Raw genomic sequence first — 20,414 nt, forward strand, 5'->3', positions numbered from 1 at the left:
AAATACAGGTCAAAGCCTGAACCCTGTCCACTTATGGTGAGTTAATTAGACTTCGTATTTCTATCTTCCAGAAAATGGCACAATTTTAATCTTTTTCATTATTTATCTTTTGGGGAAGTTTGGCACATCAAGCTGAAAAAGAGTCTCACACATTGCACATGCATCAATATCAAATCAATAGCTATCAGTTTCCCTTCTGACAGCTCCTCAAGGCTTTTTGGGGGCAAAAAAAACCATAAAGAAGTGAGCTGGCAAAAGGTACTTCCTTGATTGAATGCTGAACTGGTGATGTTCAGCCCCAGAAGGTGAAATCCTAGCCCCAGTGAGTTTGGTCAATCAGCATCAGCCAAAATTCAAGTGGAGAAAATACTGATTGCCCCTAACAGGCAGCACTGTGTTGCCAGGAAGGCTGAGGGCTAGGTTCTGATCTGAACATTTTCTTTATAGAATAGACTGAAAATACAACTCTGACGGAGACATATGGCTCTGCAAATGAGTCCAGACAATTTGCCAGGCTATCTGCCACCTGGAACAGCTCCATTTCACAAATGCTGGAAGGAGACATCACAGGTTCCTTCTTGACATCTGTGCGACTGTGGCATGGGGGCTGTGGTGATGCTGCTCTGTCCTTCTACATCTTTCACCTTGTGCCCCAGGCTGGGGTACAAGAAACTGCCAATGAGAGCAAGATTTCTGAATTTTAACCTGAATAACTCTAAAAAGTTAAATGTTTATTTGTTATGGCTTCTTTCATCAAGTGAGGTGAGCCCATACACACTAAACACCTCGGAAAGAAAAGCCTCTTAGAGAGTACATTACAAACCTTCTGTGTCTTGAACGAAGTGAAGGCATGGCATGGTGGCATGGTGCACCAGAGAGCTGCCCTGCCTACTGAGAGCAAAAGTGAGAGTTGAAAGACTGTGCTGAAACAGATTTTCATAGCTGGTGACAAATAAAACTTTTTAATCTAAACAACAACTTAGAGACAAAACAGCAAAAGCCTCCTCCTGTCTCAGTGCAGTAAAAGTAGTGTACTCTTCCCCTGCAGAAACAAGGCACCAGTCTATCTTCTGGCACTGGACATCAGTCACGTGCAGGGGGCACTTACCACCAGACAGAAGGATAGGATTTGCAGGCTTTGCTATTCATCTGACATCTGCTACACCAGCGCCTTGCTCTGCAAGTGCAGGAATGCCTCTGGTAAAGGACTATTGCATGCTTGTATGAGACACTCAGAGCTAATGAGGACAGCATTCAGCCCTTCTCAAGGACTAAACCACTGGAAAAGAAAATCCCTAAAATATTTCAAAATTTGCAATCCTTTGATGATTTAATTGTTCTTTGATTTTAGACAATAAACAAAAGGTGCCTCTATATTCTTGTTAGCAGTTTAAAAATGGCCTGTCTCCAAGGTTTACTGGTTAAAATCATAGCCTTTGGCTATGAGAAAACAAATAGAAATTGAAGCCTGAAAATTAATTATGAAATATTTATAGTGCACTCATACTTCATTCATACTTTCAGGAACAATAGTATTGGTTTCTATTTTCTCAGATTTTCTTCCTCTGTAATTCATAGCTTTCAGCTTTGTGTTACTGCATTTAACAACATCAATGCTTGTGCTCTGGTGAACATCACTTCCCAGCCCGCCCAGCCCCACTCGAAAGATATTACTTTGTACTTACTTTTGTTTTTTTGGGATCTTGATATTTTCCGGTCTGTTTTTTTTGGTTATTTCCTTCCCATTCTTTAACCATTTGAATCTGAGCGCAGGATACTCTGAAGTGGTTTCACACCTTAGCACTAGCTTCTGACCCACAGCAGCCTCTTGGTTTTTCATTTCCTTCAATTTGAGGGGCACCACTAAAGAAATAAAAGAATGTGCTGGTGATTAGGCCATCCTCAAAAGGGAAAACATCGCTTATTCAAGTTGAGCTAGGCAAGCCATGGAGAGCAAAACCCCAACCAGACTAGCAATGCTTCTGCAAAAACCTCTTTAAAAAAAGGATCTGTACTGTCCTTAAAGCACAAGGGCACATTTAATGGCAGCCTACTTTGATGCTTTGGAGCTCTCCTACAGCAGTTTTACAACTTGCAAGCCACAGCAAGAACCAAAGTGCTGGTTCTGAATACAGCATGGAGTACTAACAACATTATTTGATTGTGTGTACCAAGGCATAAGACAGCACACTGTAGTAGGCACCTCTGATTGGTAACACGAAAGGCAAAGGGAGGGTAACTGCTTTACTAATTTCAATTGCTATGAGTCATGGGCTACCCAACAGCTCCAGGTGCAACTAATCTGACAGGGAGTTAAAAGCATAAATACAAGGTCTACAGCCTCCCTCATCTCAGGGAAAGGCTTTTGCTGCAGCCAGACATTATTACCCACACTATACACCTACCTCAAACCTCAGCTTGGCCATATCCTTTCCCTGAGGCAAAAGACAACAGGCTTGGAAGCCCATCAACAGAATCAATATCAATTAAGGGTATTTTGGACCCAGAAGGGGACACTGCATTGAAAAGGCTCAGCCAACACACTGTAGGTTTCCAGCTGATGCATCTCAATTTTTACCGCGTTGTAGCAATAATGTTTCTTGTGTGTGTAAACCTCCAACCATTTCAGGGTTTCTAAGTTACAGACCTCTAATATTACACGCAAGTACTGGTCTTTGAGCACAGGCTTTACAAGAAGATGCAGTTCCCCTGTGAGATGCTACCCTTCATTTGACCCTGTGCTTTAGCTATAAACCAGCCACTACTGTGCACCAATGTATAGGCAAAACACCTATACTTTGACCTTGCTTCCCCTGAGGCTTGAAATGCCACCTTTACAACACAACTGGGAAGAGCTAATATGGGGTACTGCAGCTGGTCTGCTGATGGGTGATAGCCTGTAAGGCCACCTTCGCTCAGTTGCACTCTGCCTGAGCCTCGGGGGAGTCACTATGGCTGTGCAGTGCCTCCAGCTGCAGGGCATTTTGTTTCTTCAGCAGCTGTAACATTGTCCAAGGACACAAATGGCCACCATGGTCAAATGATTCCCCATAACATGCAGACCAGGAGCACTCAAAGAGACACCAAATGGTCTCCAACAGAGTCCTGTGCAAGAAAACATCCTAACAAACTGGACACTCTTGATTATGTTTTGGTATCGGCACCTTGTTTGTTTGTGGAGACTTGCTGACATCAGTTGCCCTTAATTACTATTCCAATAATACAAAAAAAACCCAAGCAGCACCATCATAACCATAATTACCAGTAGCCTAAATAAAACTGATATGCACATGTCCAATTAGGTGGTGACTGTTGAAGGCAGCACCATGGCCTGTCCCACACATAAAGCAGCCTTTCTCACCCCAGGAAAGCACAGGGAAATCTTTAATTTCCTGAAAACTGAGCCCAGAGCAGTATAAACAGTGGTGTTTGGGAAAATCTGCAGTGAGTGACCAAAATATGTGATGCCTGCTGTGACACCAGCAGAAGACAGAAAATCGACAAAGTAGCCTTCCATAATTAAAAACTTCTGATTAACAGGAAGGTCACAACTTTTTCCATGCACCTCTGCTGGTGTGGACAACAAGTTTCTGGCAGGAAGTATTCTAGACATCAGCAAAATGTCTGACAAGGAGACTTCCTTGGGAATGGCATCCATGGATGCTGTACACACAGGGTAGGCACATCTGTCGGGGTGGCACTGGTATGGATTGGGTAAAGTCCCAGTATTTCATGACAAGAAAATCTTCTCATATGTTGGTTTCCATTTTCTCCCATTCCCCCAGATAATTTTGGAAATTTCAATGTGTTCTCAAAGCGCTATGAAAACAACTTTCGATTTTGGAAAAACAAGTGCCCACACACCATCCTGAAACCAATATGTTTAAACGCATACACTTTTATAAGTGTCTGTTTGTATATATATACACATTTATATAAGAACACATGTAAATATTGTCTGAATATAAAATTTTAGGTTTTTAAAATAATAATATTTAAAACTTCCAACAAAAATAATTAGCATTAAGTAACAGCCTTACTACTGAGGCTTGTGCTAATAGTTTCATTCTGTCATTAAAGAGTTAAAGTTATAGCCTTTTGGTCACTATGTAAGAAAAGGAGCTGCAGACCTTTGAAATACAAATATTTCACTTGTTATAGTCCCAGTCTGTGTCTTGCATAAATTAAAAGCATCACCACAATTGCAAGGATGAAAATTTTTGTGCTAAGGATTTCAACTAGTTATTGACCATTCTTTCAACACAGCAATGTGAAACTGGGAATAAATGAGAGATGCCATTTTGTTCCTGATTTTTATTTTAATTCAGTATTATCTGTGCAAAATGACTTGCAGATTTTTTCCTCCATGAGAGCTGTCAGTGAAAAAAAGAAAAGTGTTAAATTAATATGCTCAACTCTTGCCATAATTCAGGAGTTACCGGGAAACATAAAAGAGGATTTAATCAATGGCAGTGACCCTCACTAATTCACAGTAACTCACTGTCCAAGCATGCAGGCTCTCCAGGGAAAACACTAAAAGCTGTTCACAGACATGACAGAAAAGAGATTGTTTCTTGGGTTTTTTTTATTCTTTTCATTTACACTGTGTTTGTTTCCTTTCAGTTGCAGTTTTGCAAAAGTTAATCAGACCTGCCAGGCTTATGAGAAAGCTTGTGCTGATAAAACTACAGCATTGTACACTTGGATCAAGATCAGCTACAGCTTCCACTGTTGCAAGAGGAGGCTGACTTTCATCAGAGTCCGTGCCAATTCTACAGTGCTGGTAAGACAGGACCTTGTCTGCAGGGTAAAAATGCTTTTAGAAGAGACAAAAATGCTTATAATGATAACTAGACAGGGCTCCTCCTGATACTGCCCTCCCCTTGCCTCTTCACCCCTTCCCCTTTGTCCCCTCAGCATGTCCTGCCAGCCTGGCTCCTCTCCACCTCTCCTTGCTGTGCCTGTCACGCAGGACGGCTCCTGCCGCCGGCGAGGCTTCTGCCCACTGGGTGAGACTGCCCATGGCAGGCAGGAAGGGCAATGAAAACACTTTCTGCATCTCCTACATGTAGATGGAGGTTGAAGTGCCATCAGGGACACAAGGACTCTGTAAAAATGCAAATGGAAGGGAGCCTCACAGCATTTCCTACAGGTCACTACTTAATAGAGAGTGTTTTTGTGAGCAGCTCTGGTATGGCAGCAGCACAGCCCTTACACACGCCATCCATCACAGAATGACAAGGGCCAGGGAGCAAAGAAAACAGACAAATCCCGAAGAGAAACAGCATAAACTAAGTGTGGAAGTACCCTGAAAGAGAAGCTGCTTGAATGAAAGATGTGGTGGGGCATCTACTTTATCTGTGCTCCTCGTGCCAAAATGCGGTAGGGCCTCCCATTTAGGAGTCAATTAGACACACAAAGGCACCCAGGCTTCTCACACTACCCAGTCAGGATGTCTCTCTGTGACCCACGGTCCTCCCCTGCTTTGACAGACTTTCTAAGAAAGCAACAAGGGTGATAACAGCGAGGGAACACAAAGCAGTGGAGCAGTTGTGTCAGCAAAAGCCCCACACAGTTGGAAGGGTTTAACAGGCAAAAGCAAGCAAGGTGTTAGATCTCTCCTTATTAAGACGGCTTGAATAGCTGTCATTTTGTTAGCAATTTTTTTCAGAATCTTATGTCTGCTGGCCTGCATAATATCATTGCAGATAAGGAACATGAATTTCCATATTCTCTCTGCAAAAGACTCACTGATAATGTAAGAGTGCAGATAACTTCTTCTCCCTGGACTTGTGAGTTTGGCAAAGAACATCAATCTCCTCACTTTCAGTGCATGATTGCATAGTTAATCTGCATGGAAGCTCAACACATTGAACAAATTAAACAGGAAGCCTGCAAAATATTATCACACAACCACACTCAGCTGAAATTCCATGAGTGGTTGTTTTTATTTCTCTGTCTTTTCTTTCCCTAGGAAGGCACAAAGCCTTTTGAGAGCCTGAGCACAGGAATGTATTAGGCATGCTTGCCAGTAGGCACATGTGCAGAGTTTGCTGCACAAAATTGTGACCAACAGCTTGGTGAGGGGTAATAGGAGCCATAGGAATAACATCCATTGCCCTGGCCTCAGACTTACTGTCTTTTTTTTTTAATCTTCTTTTTTTTTTTTTTTTCTGCATAATGCTCAAGGCAGGAAAGTAATGCAGGACAAATTATATTATTTCCAAAAGCCTTCTCCCCTTGCATATGAGATTGTAATCAAGGTCAGGCTTACCATCAGCAGACCAGGTTTTCTAAACATATAAGCTGCCCTTTAAGCAATATACTGCTCCTGCTTAGACAAAAAGCCTCCCTGCAAAGCCCCCAAAATCCTAACCAAAGAAATAAACAAAACCCCCAAGCCAAACAGCAACAAAAATACACAAACAAACAAGTAAACAATTAAAACCCACAAAAATTTGCATTGCTTCTCTTCGTTTTAATCTTCCTATTATTCTCTCAGGCAACATTTGAATTATGAACACTTTTCAAAATCTGAGTATTTCCTGCAAGCTTGCTGAATCTCTGTGCAGATTACCTACATGGTAAAACACTGCAGGTAATAATAGGAGATAATCCCAAACACCCAGCTCTCCAAATTACCAGAGTAACTGAACACAAGCTGAAGGACTGAAAAGCAAACAAATAATTTAGCTACTTAATGGGAATTTCTGAATTCTTTTGAAAATACTGCCAGATATATTTCAGCTTTAGGTCTTGATAATTGTGTCTGCACAGAAAAGCAAAATAAAAATTGCAAACCTGACATTTGTCTTGAGCTACACATAAAACCATTCATTCTAGTGATGCTAAAATGAAATTTTACAGATATTTTAGGTATTGCAAAGGCCAGAAGAAAGGGGACTACCAAAGGAATGGCTAGAAACATGGTCAAGAGCCAAGAAATAGAGCAATAGAGAGATGCTGCACTACAGCCTTGCTCTTTAAAAACTGGAACAGCATGGAAGCAGCAAATGCCTCCATAAATCAGAGTGACTACTCCCAAAAGTCAGCCACAAAGCCAGCTGCTAATCCGATAACCAGGTTTTGGAATGATGGTACTGAAATCTCACTTGGTTCTGTCAATGTAATGCTGCACCAACAAACCCATAGGTCTCTACCTAAAATATTTGCTTATTTGGCATGAGAGCCTCTCAAGTCCATGACAGTGTTCAGGAATATTTACCCCTAGCCATGAAACTGCTCTGTGAGGTTGCATTAATCTTCTCTGTGATCTCTCTGTCACCAGTCCAGTAAACCCTGCAACTGGAGTACCATGGGGCAATTCGGAATATCACCTTGGGAAGGCAGGATTTTCAACAGGACACTGGAAATGGGCATATGGAAGAAGTACTATGCACATGGAGTAGATCTCACTCCTGCCCCGCCACTTCCACTCAACAAGAAAAAAGCATCTCCAGTAGAGTGAAAAAGGGTGGTAGTGACAAAACAGTATGCCAAGAAGTATTGTGTCCAGGAGGAAAGCTGGAAAGCCCTCATTTATTCAATGTAACATGATAATGACAGGCTGTCCATTCTCCTGCAGACACTCAAGATATCAGTTTCTGAACTTAGGCCTCCTCAGAGACAGGGAACAGTGTTCAAAGCAAAATGTAGGTTTTGCAAGAGAAGCTGGGTGTGAGCAAGTGCCTAACCTAGAGATTATGATTTAAAGGTCAACACTTAATTTATTTACTGATGATCGTGTCTGTGGGAACACACTGCCTGATTACATTAAGTACTCTCTCCTCTGGTTCTCAGTGCTTCAGCTGACTCCAACTGGCTGCATCCCTGGTAAGCTTTGATGATCCTGTTAGACACTGTCAATACAAAAACCTGATCATACAGACCAAAAATGTGAGACAGTGCAAAACAAATACAACTGATAGCCAAAAAGTGATTTGGGGAAAACAGCTTGTAGAGTGACTCTGCAGGTCCATATTTTACATACCTAAGTGCATAAAAGGGGACTCCAGAATCTTTACTTGAACACTAAAATTAAAGTAACCCAAAGCACAGAAATGCTGTGCAGGGTAAGTTCCATGGACTTCAAGTGGACTTGCTGCAAGTACTCAGTAACTTTCAAAGTTTTTTTTCACAAGAAGCCACTTTTGATTCAGCAGCTGAATTTCAGGTTTGCAGACCCAGAGAGGTTAGACTCTTGTGTGCCTTGAAGTCAGATGAAAGAAGGAAGTGCAGTTTGCCACATCACACATATATCTCTTTCTCTTGTTTTTCTCCAATATAAGAATGTTAAGCAATAGTTTCTACTTTTACTTGAAAAAAAGCCATTCAGTAAGTCATCAAACAGAGGGCACTGAAGCTGATAGAATCACGTAAAAGCAAAGGCTGCAACAACACTGTAAACTTCTTGGGGTCTCAGCCTTTGCTTTAAGGCCAGAGCTGTAAGGTTCAACAGAGTACTGGACTGAGAAGCAGGGAAAACTTACACTTTGGGTCTTAGCTATGGTACTTGTGTAATCACATTGGTGTGTCCTAAGATCATGGTGGGAAGAAAAAACCCAAACAAATGGTATAAATTCTGAGGTTATTTCTCTGCATTGATGATGAAAATCCAGCTCTTTGGCCACTCCCTTTTTTTTCTTTTTTGTCAGAATTTATTTTTAAAATTAGATTCCTTAGAGCTTTAGCCTTTCAATCTAGGGTCTCAAAAGTGCTGCAGCCATCTCCTTCCCTCCCTATCACATTTCATTTTCTCTGTTTTGACATCATCAGAAAACACAGAGATTTCTGTGTCAAATCCTGTAAGCTTTTAAAATCTTATTAACTATACTGTATTTTGTAAGTCCTGTTTTTATCTCTGGCCTCCAGTTGTTTCTCCATTCTTTCAGCATTTCTGCACTATGCTCTTTCTCTTCACACTGTTCCAACAAAACTGGGATCCTCACATGCAAAGGACATGAATCACTGCTTTTTTCTGATCCTAGTCACAAAAGCCCATTTCTGCTTCTGGCTTACACTGTTTTCTTGGCTTTGTTGCATTTTCTGATTCTGCAACAGTTCCACTTCACAGACAAAGTGTACTATGACTCAGCCAATAAATTGCCCAGCGCAGATCTATCCATGGCAGGCTTTTACATGTCTAAAAATGCTCCTCCTCCTCCTCCTGAGGCTGTGGAAGTCTTAAGTCTTACACATCCAGCAACACTGCCAGCACACTTGTGTATCCCTGGTCAGAGATATTCCTCACTGAATATGACACACTGTCCCTACTCCACCAGTGAGTTCTCGGTCATGCAAATACAGCAGAAACACCCTGCATTGAACAGAATTTAAATAATGTCAGACACTGTTACAGTCACAGTATTCACATAAGCTTTCCCAGTATTAAAATAATTTTCCATGTTGAACAAGAAAATCAGAAGGACCTGCTGCCCATAAGTATGTCTAATTAAAAAATGACAAAAGACAGGGAGTAGGGAGTGCCATGACAGGTGAAATACAATGGAAATGGTGGTCAGAAGGCAATTCCCAGAAGGTGAAATGAAGGTTATCTTACCAGGTTACCACTAATCACCTTCCCCTGCATGGGTTCACCGAGCTAGTCACTGCCACTACCAATAAGGACACATGAGTAATCTGAGTTTAGGGATATAACCACTGGAATAAATAATTAGCACACAGGAAGAACCAAGATGGAATTCCCCAGAACAATTGACTCCCCAAAGATATAAACAATCTCCCTCTCACAAAGTTCACACAGAAGCCAAGACCTCTCACAAATTAGATGAGAAAATGCCCAGATATCCCAAAGCACAACTGGAAGTTTAGGAAGTTTATTTGTCTGCTATTGTCCCTCCCTGCAAAGAACTACTCCTCCATGTCGAAATTTTGGGGTGGGAAGGTGGAAAACCTAAGCAGAAATCTGTCTGCTGGCTTGCTTGACATGAAAACAGAAAGAAAATCAAATCATAGAAATGAATTTGGGAAAAACAAAATTAATTGGAGCATCAAAATGAAGAAGTTGCTGTTGCATTACTGGCAACATAAAATATTTACAGCAGTGTGAAGAATTTTGCAACTTTAAAGACATTGATTTGCTTATGCACAAGTCAAACTTAACACTGTAGGCATGTTTCCTCATTTGCCACTTTCTTTCCCCTCCTCTCATTTAAATTCTTTGTGGTCAGCTCTCCTAGCAATACTCCCTTTCTAGGATTCATGTGGGTGTTCAGCACAGGCTGTAGAAAGATGCAGGCCTACAAAAACATCTGTGTACTAAAATACTGCACAGACTGGAAAGCAACAGTAGTTCTTGCATTGCAGCGTCAAAGGTTTTCTAATGATTTTCTTCTGGTGTTAATCACAGTCAGAGCAGAAGATGTGCCAGCCCCATCAACTGAAAATTTAACGTCCCCTGCCTCTCCCTGCCTTAAACTCCACCAGGTATAAAAGGAATGGAGATATTACTGGTTCCTCCATTCCTAACTCAATTGGAAATATGACTGCTTTTGTGCCTGCATGCTAAAGGAAAAATCACAAGGTCTGACAATTCCAGAAGTGACACATTCAAACTCCCAAAGCAAAAGCATGAGTCTGCTGGAAAAATTTTTTTGCTTTTTGTTGAACGGGGAACTGTATACACCTGGACATTGCAAAAAAAAAAATCACGAGCTCAAACCCAGCTCAGCAAAAATTTAAACATGGTATGTAACATTACAGACTTGAACAGTAGGCAGAGAGATCTCATCATGTACCCTTCAATGTAATTTATTTCCAACGTACTTGAACTCCCCACATATACTGTGCAGCTATGGCAAATCAGAAATGGAAAATGCAGTGAAAAGGAAGTATTTATTTCACAATTGTTTGAAAACGTATGTGCTACCTTCAGACAAATGAGAACTTAAACAAAATTCTCATAAATACTGCTAAATACTTGCAATTTGGAACAGCCGGCAAAATCATATAATTGGAAACCTCTCCCTTGGCTAAATTATTTTACAAGATTAGACATCTTTTCAAAGGCTGGCCTCCAAAAAATCCATAACCACATGATAAGTAAAGCATGCAGATACATGCCATAGTGCAGCAATCACTCTTCCCTTCACCTCTGAAATGGTTGTGGACTCTAGGCAAAAGTTTAAAAATTTAAAAATTTAAAAGTTTAAAAGTTTAAAAATTATGCAGGGAAAATTACATGGCTTTTTAAACTATATTCCAGATCAACAGTAAGTGCTGGAATTGCATACTGGAAAATGTGTGAATGGTAAGTAGTAATCCATACAGGAGTGGAACCTTCACACAAATACAGAAAAAACCCGTGACACGGATCTCCAGGCCTTCAAGTCCAGCCTAGAGCTTCTGGTCTATAACAGTGTAGCCCACACTGCCAGATCAACCTTTTGTCAAGATCTCTCAATGGCCTTAAAATCTATGAGTACTTGAAAAAGTCTGAAACATGCATCAAACTGTTAGTAATTTTTTAACAGTCTAACCATTGTGATTGTGGCCACCAGTAACTACTGTCAAGGAGGAATTAAAGCTTTTATTCTCCTTACAAAGAAGTCACCAGTGAACCTTGCATACCAGATCAAATATTGGAAGAGTAGTAAGCAACATGTGTAATTTACCAAGCCTTATTCCTCAGACTAGAGTATCCATTAGCAGAACAGCATTTATATGGTAAATTTTAGCTAAAAAGGAGTTGGAAAATAAATTCCGCATAAATTCTGAACAGATTGCCAGCAGAAATCAAGTATAACTCCCTTCCCCCACTATTTTTTTTTAAACTTACAAGTCGTTTTTGTGTGTCACAGTTTTGGATAAAATCACACCCTGAAAATTGATTATATCAATTTTCCAGTACCCAGGGCTTTATTTACTATATGATAAGAGCTGAAGGCCGAGCACAGAACTAAGGTAAAATTCAGGCCCTGTGAAAATAAAATGGTCTGTCATTGATTCGTTACAGCCAGACTTTCACCCCAGAGGATGGAGAAATATGCTATGGTTTTACTAAAGGGAAAAAATAGAGACCTTATCTATATCCAAATTTGCAGGGATTTAATTAAAACATAAATCAATTATATTTAAACCAATGCAAAGTCTTGCTGTGAACACATTTAAACTGATTTAAAGCTGATTTATTATTAAACTTACATTAAAATAAATTCCTTAATAAATTAAATTGAATCAATAAATTTCTGGATTGAATTAGTCCTTACAGGTCTTTCTAGAGGAACACTCTCTCTGCTTCAATAGCATTAAGAAATCTGACTTTAATGACAATGACTTTGTATGCTAACACTCACGCATGCATTCAGCATTCAGGGTAGAAAGACATCACTGTGATCATAAACTTCTGCACAAAACAACTAATCAGATCAATGTCCCATCCCTTTCTTACCCTCCATTTTGTTTCATTCTCACGGAAAATAGCCTTGAGTACACAATGCAATAATTTTTCTGCTACTGAGCTGGAGATTTCTGTGTATCATCTTCTGTGGTTTATCTGTTTTATATAATTTCTGTTAGAAGTTTCAGTTTGCTGTAATTTGTGCAACAGGAAACTTTCCCTTTACTTTTACTTCCTATCCAAGGCACCAACTTCAGTTATGAATGGTGCGGACTGTATACACACAGACTGCAGCATAAAATGTGGGGGTTTTTGCTGTTGAGAAATTACTGAAAAGCACTAACAGAACAACTGCAAACCAATCTGCAGCAAAGCTACTTTCAGAGTCACAACAGACCTCAAACCAGTTCTGTACAGGTTTGGACAGGTGAGCTGCAAGGAAGGCAGCCATCTACATAATCCTTACGATAATAACATAATAGAAAGTCTCACACAGGAGTACTCTGAGACAGCTCCTCAGGAAAAAGTCCAGGTTAGGAAAAGCAAGAAGTTTCCCACCCTGTGGTGTTGGTGTCATGCTGCAGTAGCCTGACTGATTGCTTGTCTATTACTTGGAGAACCAGAAATAAAATAAATTCTCCAGCCTCATCACATGTGGCCACTGCGCCTCTCTGAAGCTATCTGAATTAAATAACTTCAAAATCTGCTAGAGGAGGGGCTGCTCCTTATCAAGCACATAAAGGATGCTTCCCCAGGCTAGATGAGATCAAGGATGAAAACAGGTTCTTTAGGGACTATCTCCTTTAGGGACTATTTGCATAGTGTTTGAACTAATTCTTACACAGTGCCAGTGTTTTCCTTCTTAACTAGGTTTTAAATATACAAAAGAAAAAAAGAGAAAAAAAGAAAATGGGAAAAGGAAAAAGGAGGAAAAGGAAAAAGAGAAAAAAAGGAAAATGGGAAGAGGAAAAAGAGAAAAAGAAAAAACTGTGAAAGAGAAAAAGGAAGAAGGAAAAAAGAAAGAAAAAAAGAGAAAAAAGACAAAAGAGGGAAAAAAAGAAAAAATATGAAAAAAGAATAAATGTAACTCCCCAATCAACCAACCAACCAACCAACAAACCCTCAACAACAAAACAAAAAATCCCCCATAGACGAGTCTTTCATAAACCAGACAAAACCACATTATCCTAAAAAGATGGTATCATGTCAAACTACAATCTGGATTTTCACTGGAAATAGCACAGAACAGGCAGAATGCATAACTTTCTCTCCAACTGTGCTGAGCTCTAGGGGGTTGCCAGTCATCTCTTTTGTCCGCATTTTGTAGAAGACATGAGAATGAAACTCATATTACACAAATAAATCAGAGATAAGAGCACCATCCTAAAAGGGTTTCAAAAAACAGGGGTTTACAAGGGAAACTTATGCAATCCCAGCACCAGGTGTATTAAGTTTCCTGTACGGCTCAGTTCTGCAAGGTGACATGACAACAGGTAACAGGGCTGTCTCACAAGAAACCCAGTGGCAGGTAGGATTCACTCCCTGGTACTGAGCAAAAGCTGAGTCTGCTGTTTACGTAAAATAATGTATGCACACACTTTCTCTTTCCTACAGGTGGTTTTTGTTTTGTTTAGTTGTTGTGGGGTTTTTTTGTTTTGCTTTTGGTTGTTTTTTTTGTTGGTTGGGGGTTTTTTTGTTTTTTTTTTTAAACTTCTGGCTATGCTGTCACAGATTGTTCTACTGCCCATGAAGCAACATGCACATCTCTGCTTAGAAATGCTCATTTATTTTCTTTTGTAATGAGCTGGACTATGGTCTGAAGTCCATTGAGCAGACCAGGACTCTCTCTTAGGTCTCACACACTCTTATGTTTGGGTATCACAACAGCCAGAATATTCTCTTATTAATTACCATCTGGGATCCTACTAACACACGGGAGGGAAGATACACCCCTGGGGAGATGCAACAACACATGGGCTGAAAGCTCCTGTGATAAAGAGACAAAGAAGTGATACACCAAACCACTTCCTGATGGACTGGAACCTGGTTCCAAACACGTCCAAATGTCCATTTCAGTATTTCCTTCTGCAAAATAAGTCCCACGCTGGTAAGTACATAATAATGAGAGCTATGACAATGAAAGCCATAAAAGATTGATGGAAGAAGCCAAGGAAGAATCACCATAGTATCAGAAAACAATGTTCAGAAAAAAAGAACATAAAGGATGAGTTCACTGCATCTGCTGAAATTTAATATCCTGAGTCCCCCTTCTGGTTGCAAAGGGAATTCTGTGTAGGAAGTAATCAAGCTGGACACCATTATTGCTAGGAGAAATGGAAACAATTAATAGAGCAAAATACTTTGTAGATGATAAGCATTCTGTTTTCCAAGTATTAATTGATTCTGAATCTGTATCTGGCTACTGAAAGATGTCATAAAACCCAAAGGCTGAAAGACATAATAAAAAAGCCCATCTGTATAATTACACTATATCTACCATGTTTTTTCATTTTAATCACTGTTTCTGGAAAGAATTTAAGGCATACTTTGGACTTTGAAAGATGTTATTTCCAGGTCTGATCTTTTTACATTTTACATCTGCTTATTCCATAAGCTTAATGAATTTCCAATAGTAAACGAACAGATCAAGGATGGAGGAAAAGCAGCATCAAATTAGTATTTTCCTGAAGCATATGGAATGACCAAGCTATTTACAATGAAGGGGAAGTGATCACACAGTGAGTTCAGGGATTCTCAGCAGCAACACTGACATGAGCTGAGAGAGAATAGAGGAGGAACTAAATCCAGCAAACCACCAAAAACATGATTGTCTCTGCTGGCAGTGCATGGCATCTTCATCTGCAGCCTCTGCAGACCTACCAAGGGCTGACTGAATATACACTGAACACTGAATATAAAATCAAGGAAGCCAAGGTTTCCACACCAAGAAAGGCAAATAGCTCCAGGGCCAGGTCATCCTAACATTTCTAAGTAGATTAAAAAAAAAATTAAAAAAAAAAAGTATTTACCAGTGCTCAGGAGATGGCATTGTTTTTGATAGTACTTAGATGGCTTGTTTCCCCAATCAAAACATTATTTAAGCAATCAGAGGAAGTACTGAATTTAAACAAGCTTTAAACATCCTTTTCTTATCTTATACCCCATTCTCTCTTCAGAAAGGAAAAAAAAAAAGGAGAAATATTATCACTGACTTCTAAGTCTTATGACACCCTTATTTGTAATTAAGCAGAGTCCTTAATTTCAATTTGATAAATCAGTTTTCCAAGCTCAAAGTATATTCTGCCTCTATAAGGACAATATAAATTCTTACATTTTCGATTTTAGGCTAGAAAATAATGTGTTATCTCATGCATTAGTTATCTTATTGATTATTCTGCAAAGGGACAGATAAAGATCAAAATATAGAAAAAGACAAGGACTTGGCTTTAGCTGAATCTACCAGACCCCTGAGAGAGAAGAAAAGCAGAAATTTTATTAAAACTTGTTTTAAATTCAGGCTCAACAGGATCACTAAACAAGTAAGTACTAGGAGTGACTTTATGAGTCACATTCGAGTAAATGGTCATCACATCACAAGAAAAGGGAGTCACCTAAGTTTTAGGCGTAGATTTAGAGAGAAAAAGACTTCCTTTGCTGTTTTAACTCTTGTTCAGCAATTTCACTGTGACTTGATCATCACACTGAACTAAAGGAAAAACACTAAAAAAACCTTTTTGCAATCAGCAAAACAGGCAAGTCTAACATTTGAAAAAGATTTCTGGCAAACAATATTTCTACACATTTGACTTTCCATGTGGGGAAGCTAGTTAGTAGGATGGGATGTGAATTCACAGAACTCTGGTCATTTCACACTCAGCCACCTCAGGGATTGAATTCATATTGAGTGACACGGCTTAACTGCATTTTGAACTGGAGTGTCATGTTAGAAACCACTGACATGAATGGTCCTTCAACCCCAATACTGAGTCCAAGTGAATCAGAGGAAGGTACGAAGAGTCCTTCACATCATCATGCAGGCACTCTGCCTAGCAGAATGCTTGTACTGGATACCTTCTTATGAGGTGTGATGTGAAATACTGTAAAACTGGATGTCTAGGCAGGGAGTTGTCCATCAGGGCCAAGATTCAAGAAAATCACTCTAAGGCAGGCACGTGGGATGTGGGTGGACAATAAAGCTCAGGAAGAGAAAACATCACCCTTAATAGAAGTCACAATAGACTTGAGATGGAATAGCTGCACAGGGACTGTTTGGACTAGGAACAGAAAATAAGGGAGAAAAATGCAACAAAACCTCAAAATCAGCATAGTTTTCTCCCCAAGCCCCAAGATTCATTTCAATGCAGACCCAAAGCCCATATCAAGGCATGACAAATGCTGTGTAATGTGACTACTCCACTCTCCCACATATCCCAGGTATCCTGGGCAAAAGGGTTTGCAGCACAGCACTGGTGCGTCTGGGTGAGGACTCAATTTCCAGCCATTTTCCTTGCAAACTGTCACCTGATCGTCAGCAATGCTTTTGCACAACATATCTTAAAGCACTCCTCTTCCACTCCTGACACAAAGGGCTAGTCTCAGCACACACTTTGGTGAGGGGTTCAGACAAGTTCTTTTGTACCCCAAGTGCCCACAGGACACATGAATGTGGCACAGGGCAGACTGGTGGACAGAGAAACACGGGCAGGCAGGGGACATGCGTGAGGAATTACTGGGGATTTACTGAAAGTGTGCATTTTTCTTGGATTAGTTAAATCCAATAACACATTGAAGCGATAATGTATCTTCCAAATTTGTGTGGCTTTGGTATAATTCACACAGAACGATTAATCTCTGAAAAGGAGCCCCCACTCCAGGCCTTCCCACAGCTGAACTCATTCACTTTAAATGTTAATATTTTGAGTGCCTTGCCTGGACCATCTGTAGAACTGATCACCTGGAGGGCCTGTGCAAAGCAACCATTTGGCCACAAATTCACAGTTTAGCTGACTAATTTACTCTTACAGACAAGCAATTGTTTTGGCATAAAAGCCTGATCAACTAAATTCTATCCCTCTCCAAAACGCTTATTCAAAGTTCTGCTGTGGTCCAAGACATACCACAAGGGTTCTGGCTCCCAGCTCTGAAATAATTAGTCTGGGGAAATTAAGCAGAGCTCTGTGCACACCTGTGGCTGGCTGTGCTCCCCTGCCTGACAGCAGTGCCTCTCCCACACCAACGCGCTGCCTGCGAGCGCGGCTCCCAGGGCTGCCGTGCCCGGGATGCAGCCTCCCAGAAACCCGTCAGGGAAAACCGTGCTGTTTCTCATGAAGCCGAATGGAACCACTGGTTTGGCAAAGAAGCTGCTTGCGAGGGTCTCTGCTTAGAAGATTTATATTTTAAACAGGCAACAGCTAATATCAAGGGGGAACAGATACATTACCAGCAAGTAATTTCCAAGCAGCTAATAACTGTTTCCCTACCCACCAGATCCTAGGATGCATTTTCAGGTTTAAACATAACATATACATTGTAAATAGCGGAAACATCTGGGGTTTATTATAACACCACTTTGCTAGCCTTGGGCATTGTACAAGTCCCGCAGGCCACGGTTCACCCTTGACCTGCCAAAGACGATTACTGTATGCAGGCAACTTCCCCTGCTCCACAGCTGCTTGCCTTCCCTTCCCCTCCCCTCTGTCAATACTCACCACTGCTATCATTACAGCTACCATCCTAGAACAGCCAATCAGAAACTTGGGTTGCCATGGTCACTGCATGGCAACAGCATGGCTAAGCAGGCGAGGAAAAGATGATGAGGGTGGTCAGTGAAGTCTTGGCTTGCCAACCCCAGGGGAAGTAGGGCTGCCCAACACCATCTGTATTGACAGCCTTTTTCCTACCCTGCAAGGCCACCTTCCCTCTCTGTTCCACTCATTCCACCCTTGTTGTGGGTCGGTCACGTCTCAGTTTCCCTCCTTTCCCAACTTCCAATCTCCCACTGAGCAAAAAAATGACCGTGTACCTCTCCCCTACCCTTCCTGCCTTATCTCCAAGACACACCTCGCTCCCCAAGTTCTCTGCTCTCACCTCACTCCCTCCTTTTTTAGGTCTCCATTGAGGACCTCGCTATTCATTTCCCCATTGCTCAATGTCCAGCCCCACAAATCCCAGTCCTGTTCCTGCTTTTCCAACAAATTTCCTGTCCCTTTGAAGACAGACCCAACCTGACTTGTCCCTGGGAAACATCTCCTGTGTAACAGCACAGCAGTACCGCAAGCTGGGCGTCCGGCTTCCCCTGGCTAGGGCTACAAACTTATCCTGGGTTCATCAGCAAGGGGAAGGCATTTCAGGGCTGTTGGTGCAAGGAGGGACTGCAAAACTTTTGCTGAACTAATGCGAAGTGTGAACTTAAAGTTCTTCCATTACACTCTGGTGAGGACACACCTTCAGAAATCTTAATTAATTAATCTTAATAGATCTTAATTGTCTCTGGTTTATAGCTAAAAATAATGAGAAAACACAAGTGGTGATCCAATATGACTTAGTGTATGCACTTTAAAAGCTCGTTTGGACGAGCTTTCCAGGTGTCCCTGCATAAGCAGACCACTGGTCACAGACTCTTGCCTACCAAGCTGTTTTTGCGTGCATTTGATTCTCCCTGCTGAATGCCTGAACAAGTGGGCAGGGGAGCAGTGCTTAGTGGTTCTGTTCAAAAACACAGCAGAAATAAAATACAACCTGTGCTCCAGATGCTCTGTCTGCTGCAGAGCAGACCCACCACCCTCCAGCCAAGACATGACCAATTGCACCCCTGTTTACAGCTAACAGGAGAGTAATGCCCTTTCATAGGAACCTTCTGTTACAAGAAGCCTCCCTGAGAGCCATCAACCATTTCAGCAACAGTACATACATTTGCAGAGTGCTACAAAGCTCCTCTGCCACCCCATCTTGATTAAAGCCTGACTGATGCCATATCCACCCTGGCCCAGAAAGCTCACATCTGATTACTGGAGCAGTGCCCCTCTTCTCCCCTTTCTCTGCAATGTAGAGGTAAATTCTGAATATAAACATCAGAAATGTATTGCCTTTTTAAGGTTTTATTACTCAGTAGTCTGGCAAAATCCTATTTCTTAGGAAAGATTATATGTACCATTGTCTTACTATTTTTTAATTTCCTAATTTGTTAAGTTCCATCTACTGATCAATTTAAACAACATCCTAGAATTATGCTATGGTAAAACAAACACACATTCACAGAATAAATGGAATTGATTATCTTCTGGAATAAAAGGCCTTACTAAATGACGTATTTAAATATAACCCCCCAATCCCTCTCTGAAGAAGCACCTGGTAATTCACTTTTTGGATCAAATTGCAACTCCACAAAAACTTTATGACCTCATGTGGTCTTTCCACCCCCACATTCCTACCTAGAAACATTATATACGGTATGCTCCCGGCAAGAACTGAGTTAGAAATGTGGATGGTGGTTTCTGCGGAAAGAGATACAGCAGACACAGGACAGAAGCAGACCACTCAGATCATGAGAATAGACAACTGCTTAAGGAAGGTGCCCTGAGATGCTGTAGAGTCATTCCTGGTCAAGGGTATGCCCTCTCCTCTTGTTGGTAAAACCCTCCACACTCAATAATTTCCCTTGTTGAGCAGGCCCACATGCTGGTTCTTCACCCTCAAGCATATTTTGTCACATATAAAAATGACCATTCTGATCAGTATCAGCCTAGTATCTCATCTTCAGCTATAGCTGATTATGGGTGACAGGGAAAAATAAAAAGAAAAGTAACCAGCAATCATTGGCTGTGATGTCTTTGGACATAGTAAATTCCTAGAGGTCAGCAAGCTGCAGTGGAAGCAGGTGAGATGCTTGGGAGCCTTTGTGGTGTGATGCAGATTCAAAATCTGCTGTTTTCCTCTGGTGGGGCTTGGAGGTGGACGCAAACGTCGACAGGCTCCTAGGCATGACCTGGCTCTGGTGAGGTGGGGCTTTGTGCCCCACAGAATGAACAGTGATGACAACCCTTGAGCAGTCTCACTG

At 41.1% G+C, this 20,414-nt stretch overlaps 1 protein-coding gene across 7 annotated transcripts in view; it reads right to left on the minus strand.

Moving 5' to 3' along the window:
* Nucleotides 1-20,414, minus strand: part of NRG1 (neuregulin 1) — a 462,970-nt gene that overhangs the window by 148,494 nt on the left and 294,062 nt on the right. For all 7 annotated transcript variants that reach the window (XM_033084640.2, XM_033084637.1, XM_033084635.2 and 4 more), the window contains one exon: nucleotides 1,686-1,863. In XM_033084640.2, coding sequence (XP_032940531.1) covers nucleotides 1,686-1,863 — 178 coding nt within the window. The remainder of the gene's footprint in view (nucleotides 1-1,685; nucleotides 1,864-20,414) is intronic.

The sequence above is a fragment of the Catharus ustulatus genome, chromosome Z (assembly GCF_009819885.2).
Source record: "Catharus ustulatus isolate bCatUst1 chromosome Z, bCatUst1.pri.v2, whole genome shotgun sequence".
Classification (NCBI taxonomy): domain Eukaryota; kingdom Metazoa; phylum Chordata; class Aves; order Passeriformes; family Turdidae; genus Catharus; species Catharus ustulatus.